The sequence below is a fragment of the Bacillus rossius genome (genome assembly GCF_032445375.1).
Source record: "Bacillus rossius redtenbacheri isolate Brsri chromosome 4 unlocalized genomic scaffold, Brsri_v3 Brsri_v3_scf4_2, whole genome shotgun sequence".
Classification (NCBI taxonomy): Eukaryota; Metazoa; Arthropoda; class Insecta; order Phasmatodea; family Bacillidae; genus Bacillus; species Bacillus rossius.
Window position 1 is genome coordinate 50,743,270 of NW_026962011.1, and position 12,659 is coordinate 50,755,928.

A 12,659-nucleotide genomic window follows, 5' to 3' on the forward strand; every position below is an offset into this window, starting at 1 on the left:
AGCTGGGTGTTCAACTTTGTAGAATTGCGCGTGTTTCGTGGTTGGCTGGGTTTAGATCAGCACACCAATCACAAGCCATCCGCTGCGGGAGAAATCGCGCCCTGTATGTCCCGGACAAGTAGGGCAATGGCCTCTCTTGCAGACGGCCGCCAATTACAATGGAACCATCGCTGTTGCGGGAATAACTTACTGCAGTCTAATGACAGATCAGAAATTTTCGCGAGAAATGCCTTTCCCTACCCTTGTTTGAGTTTGGAGATCGCTAGCGACTGGCTTGTCACGAGATTCGGAGCGCTAGACGAGGTGGTTTGTACGGGGACGCACCACAACGCCGAAATACCACAACGCCGAACGTACAATAACGCCGAAATGCCAAATTGACTACAACGCCGACAGCTAGAAAACGGCTGTGTACCACAACGCCGAAATACATTAACACCGAAAAACGTCATTGCAGGACTGCCACAAATGTTAGGTTAGGTAAGGTTAGCACACAGATTCATTCAGTTGTTTTTCATTTTGCTCCTGTGCCCCCCCCCCCCCCCCCCCCCCACAGCAACATTTTTCGGCGTTACTGTATTTCGGCGGTGTGGTACACAGCAGTTTTCCAGCTGTCGGCGTTGCGGTCAATTCGGCATTCGGCGTTATTGTACGTTCGGCGTTGTGGTATTTCGGCGTTGTGGTAACGACCCGGTTCGCACTCTCTGTGGTCCCGGCCCGCGACATCAGAAAACGCCAGCGGTCAGCCCGCCGTCGAACGGCCGACATAATCATCATGATTGCATTAATTAACAACTCCCCTGAGCGGGTCTCCAGACGGACCACCCTCACGCCCGGGATCGGAACACGAGAGTCGGCAGATCGGCACGCGGATAAGCCCTCGCGCGATGCCACACCGGCGGACCTCAGCAGTCCCGTTAGCGGCGGTCGCCTGGACTCTTCGTTATCGCTCGCTCACGTGAGTTAATTGGGCCGCCGCTAGAACAGGAGACCTAATGCTATCGCCGGGGAATCACAACATGGCGGGGTTTTACCGCCAACTGTTAACAATGAGCTTTGTAGCTTCGGCGGGCTTTCGTTCCCGCACAAGCTCACAAGGAGCACACGTGGTTACGAAAGATGAGCCAGAAAAATATCCTCCCCTTTGGTTTCAGAACTGCTTTACAATGAACGTCACATTAACGAAGTGTAAACATCTTATCTCTCGGTATACGGAATTTGGTAGGCGTAATTTCGTGGAAATGGAACGGAAGTTGACTAACGGAAATGTAACACAAACAGGGTCTGATTAACCGTTAAGCTAATTAGGCTGTAGCCTAGGGCGCGAGGATCGGGGGGGGGTCCCTTAAATCGTGTCTTCGCATGCACTATTAATCTAGCATCATTGCATCTACCCTACATATTTCAACTAGCCCGAGACAAAACACTAAAACTAAATGCGCGAGGTTCTTTGCCTTTATATACGGTCAGCTAAAAAAAAATGGTTTGCCACCCTAAGGTGTTATCATACCATGTTATCATTTTCACACTAGTAAGCAAAGTCAGAACTAATATACTACTTGTTAGGCCGACCGTAACACACACACCTGGCGGGGGCGCGTCCTCATAATTAGCCTAGGGCGGTATGAACTCTTGATCAGTCGCTGAACACAAAGATGGAAGACCCACGTGTAGCAACATAAACACAGTCAATTTCGTAAACATTTGGGGATATACCAAACGTATTTTGTACCAAAATAAACTTTGATACTGAAAATACCCCGGAATATATTTGGTAAAATACGAACACATTCGTATTTGCAGGTGTGAATATTTACCCTACGTTCGTATTTTTGTGTGAATATATACGTATTCGCATATTAGAGAATAATAATACATGAATAAAATATTCATATTCGTGTATCCATTTTCGCACATATGTAATTACATCCAAACTTACACTTTCAAATTTATATGTTAGTAACATTGAGTAATGAAACCGCTATGTATCGGCAAACTAATACTTTGCAAAACATATTCATAATGTGGAGAAAAATATTAGATATAGTTTATGTCACGAGTATTGGCTTACTTTACTACACCAAGAGCGTATTTAGCTATATCGTAAAATTTCACGAAATATATCTCAACGTGTCAGTAGGCAAATTAGTCCTTGTACGTCAGAACTCAAGACCAATGTATTTCATAAGAAAACGATTGGTAAATCTGACCATACCCCTTTCCTTTAGCGTTTGCTCGTCTTAACTTCAGGGGCCCGTCTAGTCTGTGTGTGTGTGTGTGTGTAAGTGAAGCGGGATGATAAGTGTGACGCTTGCTGATATTTCTAGCGCAGTATCGCCCCTAAGCTCAAGGCTGTGAACTGGCGCGCAGTCTTCTCGCCGTCCGTAGGACAAATGTGAAATTTGAGCGGTGACCGTAACATTATGCGGCATAGAAATGAAGGTAAAGGTGTAATGCAGGTCCCTTAAGTGGTTTCAAGAATCTGTACCGGTTATTTGATCCCAAAAATTACTCTGAAAACACGCTTTTTAGCCATTTAAACTCTTATGGAAATATAGCTTAAAAAACTTAATTCGAAATCAAAAGAACTTTTCGACCATCAGAGAATTTTTGAATGCTTTCGTAAACAGACCCCACTCGGATATCTTAAGTAGTTTTGAAATAGCGTTATTTTTTCTCAGCTGTGTGTGCCCGGGCAGACGGTGCCCCTAAGTGTTCCTGGCAATATGCACTTCAAAACCCTGTGGTACTTCACTGCACACAGTCAAAGAAAAGTTCCAAAGCTTTTAATTCATTGAAGAGATAAAAAAAACGAAGATATAAATCAGCTACATTCTAGCAGCTAATAGCCAACTAAATTAGCAATGGTAAAAAAACCTTCAGGCTATTACTGAAGCGACTTCAAGCGAAAGATTAATGGCCGTCGGCTAAGACATTAGTTGCCGAATAGACGAACAGCGTACACTGGTAAATAGGGTTACGGCACGTTTTATTTTCATTCGTGCAGTCCAACGATAATTTTTCCACCAGGTTAAGACACTATAATTTTACTACTCACCCCACGTTAAAAAAAAACAAAAAAACATACCATCGTCCCCGATTATTTTATTTTGCCATTTTCAGTTACTTCTTGATTTGCGTTTATGGAGATTAGTATATGCTGAAACGTTCTTAGGAATTGGAATTTTGACTTTTTAAAGAATATTCAGCAACAAATAAGTACCATATTTGAGACTAATCTGTTACTCCTCTTCAACGAAAAATCAGCAACAAATCACAAATGACCAGTCATTCACGATAAACAAGAAAATGCTAGGTTGAACATAATTACATAAGTGTAAAGTGATAGTAAAATTAGTTGCGTTATATTGACAAGGGTTCTTAAACACACATTTAGATTTCAAAACTAAACAAAAAATTGAGGGGAGGGAGGGGTAGAGAGAGAGATACAGACACCCTAGACTAACAAACTTTAAAATAAACAACTCCGAGATTTGAAATGATAGATGCCTTTACAACGTTTACGGTGATGCCGTCTTTGGAAACGTGACTGAGTTAACTATGTTTAATAATAGCGTACGTTTACCTATCTCTAGGCAAAAACGACCGTCACAGAATTGGGAGAAATCCTTTTCCTGAAAAGTGAGCACAGAAAACAAAATTCGACTATGTTACAGGCATAATTTCCATTTTTTTTTGTGGTGGGGGAGGGATATAAAACAAGCTTCTATTAGGTACATAATATTTTATCGCAGTATGAAAAATTCCTCAACACCGAGTGCGCATCAACACAAACACTCGCGACTAAAACAATTAACGGTGTTTTCTTGCTATTTCTTTAATCCCAAATGAAGAATTATATTTTTTCTTCGGTAGGAACTGGTATTATAATTTCCGACCGTGTGTATTTAGCGGTTACGGACTTTGCTACCTAACCATCGAGCCTGCGCTGCACAACCGACTAACACCCACCTACTTCTACACAGTAAAAGATAACTACGTAATTAAACGGTCAGTTTTATTGGTACAAACAAACCTCATTAAAATATTTTTTTTAATACTCTCCAGGTGTATTTTACAGAATATACGCTGCACAGTTTGAAAAATCGAATCTTAATGATACATTTTGGCAATTAGTAGCTTCTAATTGGGGAATAATTTATTCAATAGCTCGATCATCATAGAAACAACGCCGTTTCCGAGTTCTGTTTTCGGTTATAAACAAGGCCAACACACGTGGTTTAAACAACTGTGTTTTTTCAGCCGTCTGTACAAATATTTGAACGCTTTTCTTGCACAACAAGATTATTCTTGTGGATTCATTTACGACAAAGTGAACTTCATACAAATTCAACAGTGTATTTGAAAGCTTTTATCAAACTAAATAGTCTGTAATAAGAATGTGTTGCGCAAAAACGACCGTGTTTAGTATTGAACGTGATTCTCCCAAGAAAAAAAAAATATTTAAAAATAATTAAACTGATATAATGGATAGTTTAAAAAAAAACTTTAAATATAATTCCACGTGGTAAGAGACTTCAACGCTATATATAAAAAAACATTTAAAAAAATCACACTTGTATTTTATACATCCGAAATTTTATGAATGCATGCTCGTGAATTTACGTCTGATCCCGAAAATATCTCCTGCACGACGTCGGTGCATATTCCAGACATGTCAGTTCGGCGCCAGGTCAGGCCGAGACCATCACCACGGACCACCAGGTCGCCACTCCGATCTCAGAATCCCCGGCGTGTCGAGGCACAGCGGCGTGGTGCAGCGAGATCGCGCCCGAGCCGCGGACATGGCCGCTTGCTCGGCAGGGGCCCGCGCGCGACAGCAGCCCGGCGGAGGGCAATTACAAGCAGCTCCCGGAGGGTGTCTCCCGGCGTCGCCGCAGAACTCATCACCGCGGCGCGGGGCCCGACGCCTCGCGCCCGGCTGATGGCCTTGCGGTCGCCCGCCGTAATTGCCCACGAAAACGGAACGGGGCAGCGCAGCGCCGCATAAAGGGACCCGCGCGCCGGATGCCGTCACGAGGAGGAGCTCTTGCGGGCGATCCACGGGCTCCCCCCCCTGCTGTCCGCCGCGCCGCGTCTCTTATCGCTGACCGGCAGCGGAGGACAAGCCGTCATCACGCTCGTAATAGGATAGACCGAGGAGCCGCCGCCGTGGTTAGTGAAGACACGGCGTGAAGGCTCATTTAGGAGACCACCTGTCCAGACCGCCAAAGCTTGTCTGCAGATGGAATGCAGTGACGTAATTAGTCGCCCGTCGCCGTATTGAAACACCCGAAACATCGCGACAACGGTGCTTGACAACCCCTGATGGTGGTTTTCAAGTGTGGATTATAAACGTCCGTCGTTACGCATAGCCATTTCCATAAAAAAACTGTCCTTTTAAAAAACTGTTTCCATGATGCAAACACACGCACTTCAGGGTGTCCCGCCAACACATGGTCACACCTGGTATATGCAGAGACAAGAGCATTTTAGAGAGGGAAAAACAGTTTCTATGCACAAGATTAGCAACCAGTCATTTCTAGGAATGAAAATTCCGCTAAAGAACTTCAAAAGCGGTTTTCCGCTTGCATCACACTTACATATAAAGACTCGGTTCCACACAACATGTTAATTATTTATTTTCTTTGTGAAATTATTTTGGTTTAAGGGCTATCTATTATGTAGATTTATCACTAACGCTATTTTGTTGTTCGGTCGCAAATTATGACTACACATTTTTTTTTCCAAACGTTATTTACGAGCCGCAAATTTGTCACGGAAGTGATCAAAGCTATGAATACACGCGAGACGTTTCACAGCTTTTACACAGAAAAAAATATTTTCTGTACTTTGACAAAAGATTTATATGGAAACCATTTTCCAAGAAACAGCTTGTAATATTACAAGAAAGATAATGTAACTTTGTTCAACACGTAGCCATGGTTGTTTATTTTTGCATATTATATGAAATACGTTTTTCGAGATAGTTTTGTATTTTAATTTATGTTTCATTCAAACATCATTTTCAAACCACGGAAAATATAATCGATTATTCACTAATTTGACTTAATCTTATTTTATTAAGCTTATTAATGTGCGCAGTTAATACTGGAAAGCTGTTCAGGAAAGGTTTTACAAATAACTTTAACCTATTGAAGGTACTGGGACCACACAAAGCATAAATGCCCGGCTAAGAATCCTAACCCAGTATTAATAATATGATTTTGTAGTGATACAGTTGTTTTTACGTAAATGTATAAAATTTACACATATCTATAATTTAAACAAATGTTTTTGTTTTATTTACACAAAAATATAGTGTCGATATAGGGTAAATATCTCGCAATAACAATTTTTAACCAAACATAAAAAACAAAACCGCTATCGCGATAAATTGACAGGACTAACCATTGGACGATAACATTGACAGTAATGACACAATGAAATATGAAACGTGGCGAGTAAATATGAGTTTTAGCTCAAATTTTAACTTCAATTTTTTTTCTTTCATTACTCCAAGGAGGTGTTAAATTTTGGGCTGGAGAAATAACAGTAAGCCTTTAGGGATATCTGTTAAGTTTCCAAGCATGTTGGCTATTGGCTAGGTTTTTTAAACGCCGTTTTGTTCACACCAGTTACTAATTTGCTGAAGCATTTAGTGATCTCCTGCACATGAGCTGGCAGAATGTTGCGAACAACGTATGTTTACACTTTTCGGTGCTGTAATGCGCTCGAGAAGCTGTGACACACCCCGGGATGAATGTCACCAGAATTTGGCGGCGATTACTCTACTGGATCATTGCGAAATGCGCGGAGTTAATTGGAAAAGGAGGAACACCCTCAACGCTAAGTCCAAGGTCACTAAATTACGCGAGTAAGGTCGAACAATGTCCGGAAAGGTATATTGTACCGAAAAGTCGTGCTCTCACAATTTTTCACGCTTCTCGCAACATCGTCTGAGAATAATAGGCAAACTCTGTAGTAGCACTCAACCGTAGTATATATTTCCGTCTCTTGGAGGCAGGGAATGACGAAGAAAATGTTGAAATCTAATTGTAATTAGAAATTAATTGTTTAACTGTAACATAGAATTGTCATTAGTTTAATTTACTGGCGTTTAAAGAACTAATATGACCTTACCACTTCATTTGGAGGTTTGGACGTTTGCCTACTTTAACTTTCACTAGGCCAGCCTTGGCAGTGTGTAAATCAGCGCAGTTTCTGAAAGATATCGTAGTTTATTAGATTATATATTAAATAATTGATTGGTATCTCGAGCAAAAGTCATTCGCTCATTTTTAAAAAGTAAATTCGCCCCTTCAGCTGTTTTTTAACTAGTTTATATTTGTCTAGGGCAGTCAAATAATTATTTTTAAAATATGTATCTGTATACTAACAACTTACTTTCATACTTCCAATGATTTATTTTTACTATCAATAAATTCGTTAAAATGATATAATATATTTTTTGGTCCGTTGTTATTTAGATTTGACTATAGGTTAGGAAGGAACACTGGTCTTGGTCAACCGACCAATGGCCCCGTTTGGCAGGATTGTTTGCGTCCAACCCGAGTTTTAGCATCACGTCTACAAAATAAGCATGCGAGTAATATATTTTTAATGAATTTCCTGCATGAAATCATTTTACTCATGATTTAATCAGGTTGTTCTAATGAATATTAAAATAAATTTTGCAAAACAAGCTGGTGTAAACACCCAAAATTTAAATCGCTATTAGTTAAATAATGCGGGCGGGAAAATGAAGTAAAAAGATTGTAGGCTCTTAAAAAAACTCTAAAACACAAAATAAAATAATCTGTTCGTTAAATATTGCTGATTTTTGGTTAAACTGGACTTTGAGGCGAGTTATTTACTTACGGCTGCCATTCCAGGAAACTATAAGCTCAATGTAGCTGAGCGATAGTGATCTAAGCACCACTTAGGCCTACACCACCTGACAGGAGGGTAAACATACGAGAGGAAATCATTTAGTTTAAAACGAACCGTGATGCCAAAACACGTTTACATGCCTAAAAATTATGGCCTCGAAACAAGTATCATAAATACAAACTACGAACACTGTGGAACACGTAGGTATAGTTTGCGACTGCGGGGTAAGCAGCTAGGATGGGGTACTCAATCTAAAAAAGTTACATTGTAGGTTTTTATAAAATTCCAAACACACCCATCACCGCACGCATCAGCCCTATGCCTTTATCCCACTAGCACAATTCAACGTCGATAAAATGGCAGGTCTTTGTTCCTTAATGTTAAGTGTCCCTATAATGGCGGGGTATCACAGGCAGTAAATATCGCAGCGACGCTTACGGGAAGCTGTGTGCAGTTATTTTCTCGTCCCAAGTTCGGGCGATGGAATGGAGAGGAGAACCAGGTTTGCGGAAGGGGGGGAGGGGGGGAGGTGAAGACCGGCATGCGCGGGGAATCCTCGGAGGGTACGAGATTCCAGATACGCGGGTGCTAATTTTCCGCTCTAGTTGACGCGCCGCGAGATAAGCCGCTCCTATTCCAGATACCGCCGCGAGTAAACCAGCGAGGTCACCGGGGGTGTAGTGACCTGCGCACGGCCGGCTTAACGCAACCTTCTCATCCCGATTGGTGTTTCCCGAACATACCAGCTCTACAAGTGAATTTTACTCACATTAAAGTACTTTTACAAAAGATACCTACCGTTGGAAACCAGTTTCCAAGAGATAGTTTTTTTGACGTGACAACGTCTAATAAATCGACGAACACCGGCTGCACTCACGAAAAAGTGTCCCGTTACGCACATTGTTCCGTTACGCTGTGTCCCGTTACTCACATTGTTCCGTTACGCTGTGCCCCGTTACGCTCATTGTACGCTTGCGCCGCATCTATCTCTCTACCACTCGATTGGCCTATGCGTCCGAGGAGAAGAAAGACAGTGGCAGCACAAAACTTACATCTACACGTGAACTGTTTTGTCGACTGTTTATAAACTGAAGTGAAAAGTTGACGTGGTTTTCATTGCTTATTACAACAACAATTTCGGCAATAAAGGTTAATTATTCTTGCATTTTAAAAATCTGATTACTAGTATAATTTAAAGTATTTATTCTTCTATTATTAAAATTAAAATGATTCAATTTTATTCATATAAGTATGAAATCATTTCATCAATGTTTTGTTATGAGGTTGTCACGTTGAACTATCGTCCGTAAACCGACTTTACAGACAACCAATTATTTTAATACTACAAGAAAGATATTGTTACTACAACAAATGGCAATGGTATTGAGTATTTCTTACGAAAATTGGCGCATAACGTTATATTTTAATTGATACTTCTTTCAAGCATAATTTTTTAAACCATTTAAAATATAATAGAATAACAAAAATTGGACTTTATTTTGTTTTTTATGCTTATTAATATGCGCAGTTGATACTGGAAAGCTATTCTGGGAACGGTTTACAAAACCTTTTTTTTCTACTGGAGGTAGGCCTACTGGGATAGCACAAAGCATAAATGCCCGGGTAAGAATCCGAACCCCAGTATTACTGCGAACACTATTTTGTAGTGATATAGTTTTTTTTTCATGTAAACGTACAAATTTATTTAATTTTACGTGCATATTTCAGTTCCATTTACAAGACCATTTACAGTGTAGTCAGATGTAAAGTCATGCGCATGCGCAGAACACTGCAGCCATCAGACGGTCTGCTAGCGACGAAGTCGGAGCAGTCATTCGATGTGTTCGCTTCGCGTCCTGTCGCGACAGTCTCGAGGCGGCGTGCCTTTGTGTGAACGGGAAGCCTTCATTTCACAGACGAGAGAGCCAAAAACCGAAGTTCCCCGAAGTTCATGCTTTTTTTTTTGTATCTTTAATGTAGCTATCCTAACCAAACCAACCGTCCACAATGTTTTAAAGTATTTATAATGTAGCTATCCTAACCAAATGGACCATTAGTAGGCTATCCTTTTATCAACCCCGCCATATTTATTTACAATGAACAAAAAAAAAGACCGAAGATGCACGATCGAACGTTTGGCTCTCTCATCTGTGAAAAGAAGGCTTCCAATTGTTCACGAGCAGACGCAGCGAGACGACGGGCCTGTGGTTGTTGCAGCGAGCGCGAGGCGGCCGTGATGCGCGCCAACAGCTGGCTCTACCACTACTACATGGTGCAGAGCAAGCTGCAGTACGGCCTGGCCTACGAGGCGCACGCCGCCTCCAGGATGGCCGCCGCCGCCGCGGTCTACTACCAGCACCCGCCCCCGCAGCAGCCGGCGCCGCCCCCGCCGCCCGTCATGTCCCCCTACGAGCCGCCGCCGCCGCACGGCTACCCGCAGCCGCCCCCGCACCACCACAACGGCTCCCAGCAGCACGCCGGCTACCACGAGTACCGCTACGCGAGGCGCGCCGAGGCGGAGCCCGTCGACTACTCGCTGCACTCGGCGGCGGCGCACCTGCCGCCCCCGGAGGAGGCGGGGTCGCCGCCCCCGCACCACCTGCACCTGCACCACAACCACCGCAGGAAGGCGGCGGCGGGCAAGGCGGACGTGCTGAGGCAGCACCTGTCGCCCGCCTCGTCGCCCTCCGCCGACGGCATGGCGGACCTGGAGCGCGGCGGCGGTGGCGGCGGCGGCACGGTGCTGATGGCGGCGGGGGCGGCGCCCCGCCTCCGGGCCGCGCCCAAGGTCGCGGCGCTCGACCCCGAGTTCATGGAGCAGTGGAACCCCAGCCCGCCGTGGTCCGACTCGGCGCTGCAGAAGGTGCCCGACATCCTGCACCACGACCTCAGCCCGTACGCCGTCACGACGCCGCCCACGCCCACGCCCCACGCCGTCTTCACGTTCGAGTGGGCGGCGGAGCAGCACGTGCCGCTGGGGCGGGCGCCGGGGGCGGCGTGCGCCGACGAGGAGCCGTGTCGCCTCCAGCACCACGCGCTCTGCTGGCCGCCCGAGCACCGCCTCTTCCCGCTGCAGCTGCCGCCGCCGCCCAGGCTGGAGGCGGAGCTGGACGCCGTGCCCGGACAGTCGCCCGCCGCCGCAGGTAACAGCGCCTCTTCAACCTACGTTCATTGCCGGACGATCCTACTAGGAGTCTGGAGTATCCAACCACTCATATCTGTGTTTTAATAAGTAGTCCAACAGAAATGGCTTTCAGCCAGCGATAACAAGAAATTAAAAGAGAATTTATATAAGATTTCTATATCCTTTTGTCAAAACTGTTATGGAACATTCTTAGAAATTGTATTGTAAAAAAAATATCATGCCACAACACTCACCATTAAAAATAAATACTCGATCTATAACAGTGAAATGGGTTGTGAATATGTTCTCTGTACTTTAACCCAAGTTTTCAGTACTTTTTATTTTAGCTTTGCCCCTTGAATGCACTGTATCGAATACATTTCTACATAAGAAATACTCGTGTCTGATCCATTCAAGGCTGCCCTTTTTTTTGGTATCAATTCTGCGAATGCAGGTGTATATTTTCTTGTTGCATCAGGAGGGTAGAACACAAACGGCGTTGTTGCATAAATAAAGGTGTTTTTGCAAACCAATGTTACTTTTGACTACATGCCACTTCTTAACTTGGTTACTTTATTTCTCCACGCATAATGACCCAAAATCGTAGACATGAAATTGTCACATGGTAATTGAAAGAACAAATAGACAAGACAGTTTCTAATTTTTTTAACCGCATAAAACTATGGTTGAACTGATTAATAGATTATTTGAATTTGTATCGAAACGTACTGCCATGGCTAGTTGACAAGTGAACCACACGACTTAGGAATGTTTTCCTGTTTCTGTTTCAGACGTCAGGGAGACCGGGGGCCTGTGATTGGTCGGCGCCGCGACCCAGAGATAGCAGATGCCATCTGTATTAAGTATGACATATTGTCAGTACAGTCTGTGATGACGACATCTCCGTCCTTTCCCCCCCCCCTTCCCCTCCCCCCTTAACAAGCACGTGGAGCCAAGAGAGAAGAAAAAGAAAGAACGAATGTATGTCTCGGAAGTATTTCTTCTGTCCTTCGCCAGGAGGACTCCGACGATGAAAACAGCTTCGTCAGCCGGCGGTTCACGCACCAGGACAAATGGTGCGGTGTCACACGAAGTGACAATCGCCGGTCGGAGAAACCGGCTCGGAGCATCTCACAGTGTGTTTACAACGAAAGTGCCAAATAAAAATAAAAAGAAAGTAGAACATTCGTTATCTTGCAAACTCATGGTATCGCGGCGGCAACAGTTCAAAGAAGCAATTCCTTCTTCAGCTCACCGAACGTATCAAATACGAGTGAGGTATGGTCTGATTCTTTTTTCATTAGCTAACAATCTTATATATATATGGCTCAGCTTTAAAGGTCATTTTGCATAGGCCACATTACAAAAAAAAACTCGCAGTGTTGGCACAGTCTTCCAAATGTATTTAAAACATTGTTTTCATTGAAGATTGCCTTACGACTGTACGGTCTGTACTCACCTCAGTTTCCGCGAGAAAATAATACTACGCTAACTTACCAGCGTTGCTGTAACAGCCCTGCTCTAGCAAGACGAATTGCAAAAGTATATTATACCCATGTATTATTATATTTGGTTTCAAGTAACAGCTGGATACCACGATTTTGCCTCAGAAAAACGTTTATCGGTTGATACTTCTAGAGAT

The 12,659-nt window shown here is 43.5% G+C and overlaps 1 protein-coding gene across 1 annotated transcript in view; it reads left to right on the forward strand.

Annotated features, from left to right (window-relative positions):
- LOC134541859 (PAS domain-containing protein cky-1) overlaps positions 1-11,834 on the forward strand; it is a 388,065-nt gene extending 376,231 nt beyond the window's left edge. Inside the window, exons 9-10 of the mRNA XM_063385558.1 lie at positions 10,111-11,036; positions 11,809-11,834. Of these exons, the coding sequence (XP_063241628.1) occupies positions 10,111-11,036; positions 11,809-11,834 (952 nt within the window). The remainder of the gene's footprint in view (positions 1-10,110; positions 11,037-11,808) is intronic.
- The last annotated feature ends 825 nt before the right edge of the window (positions 11,835-12,659 follow it).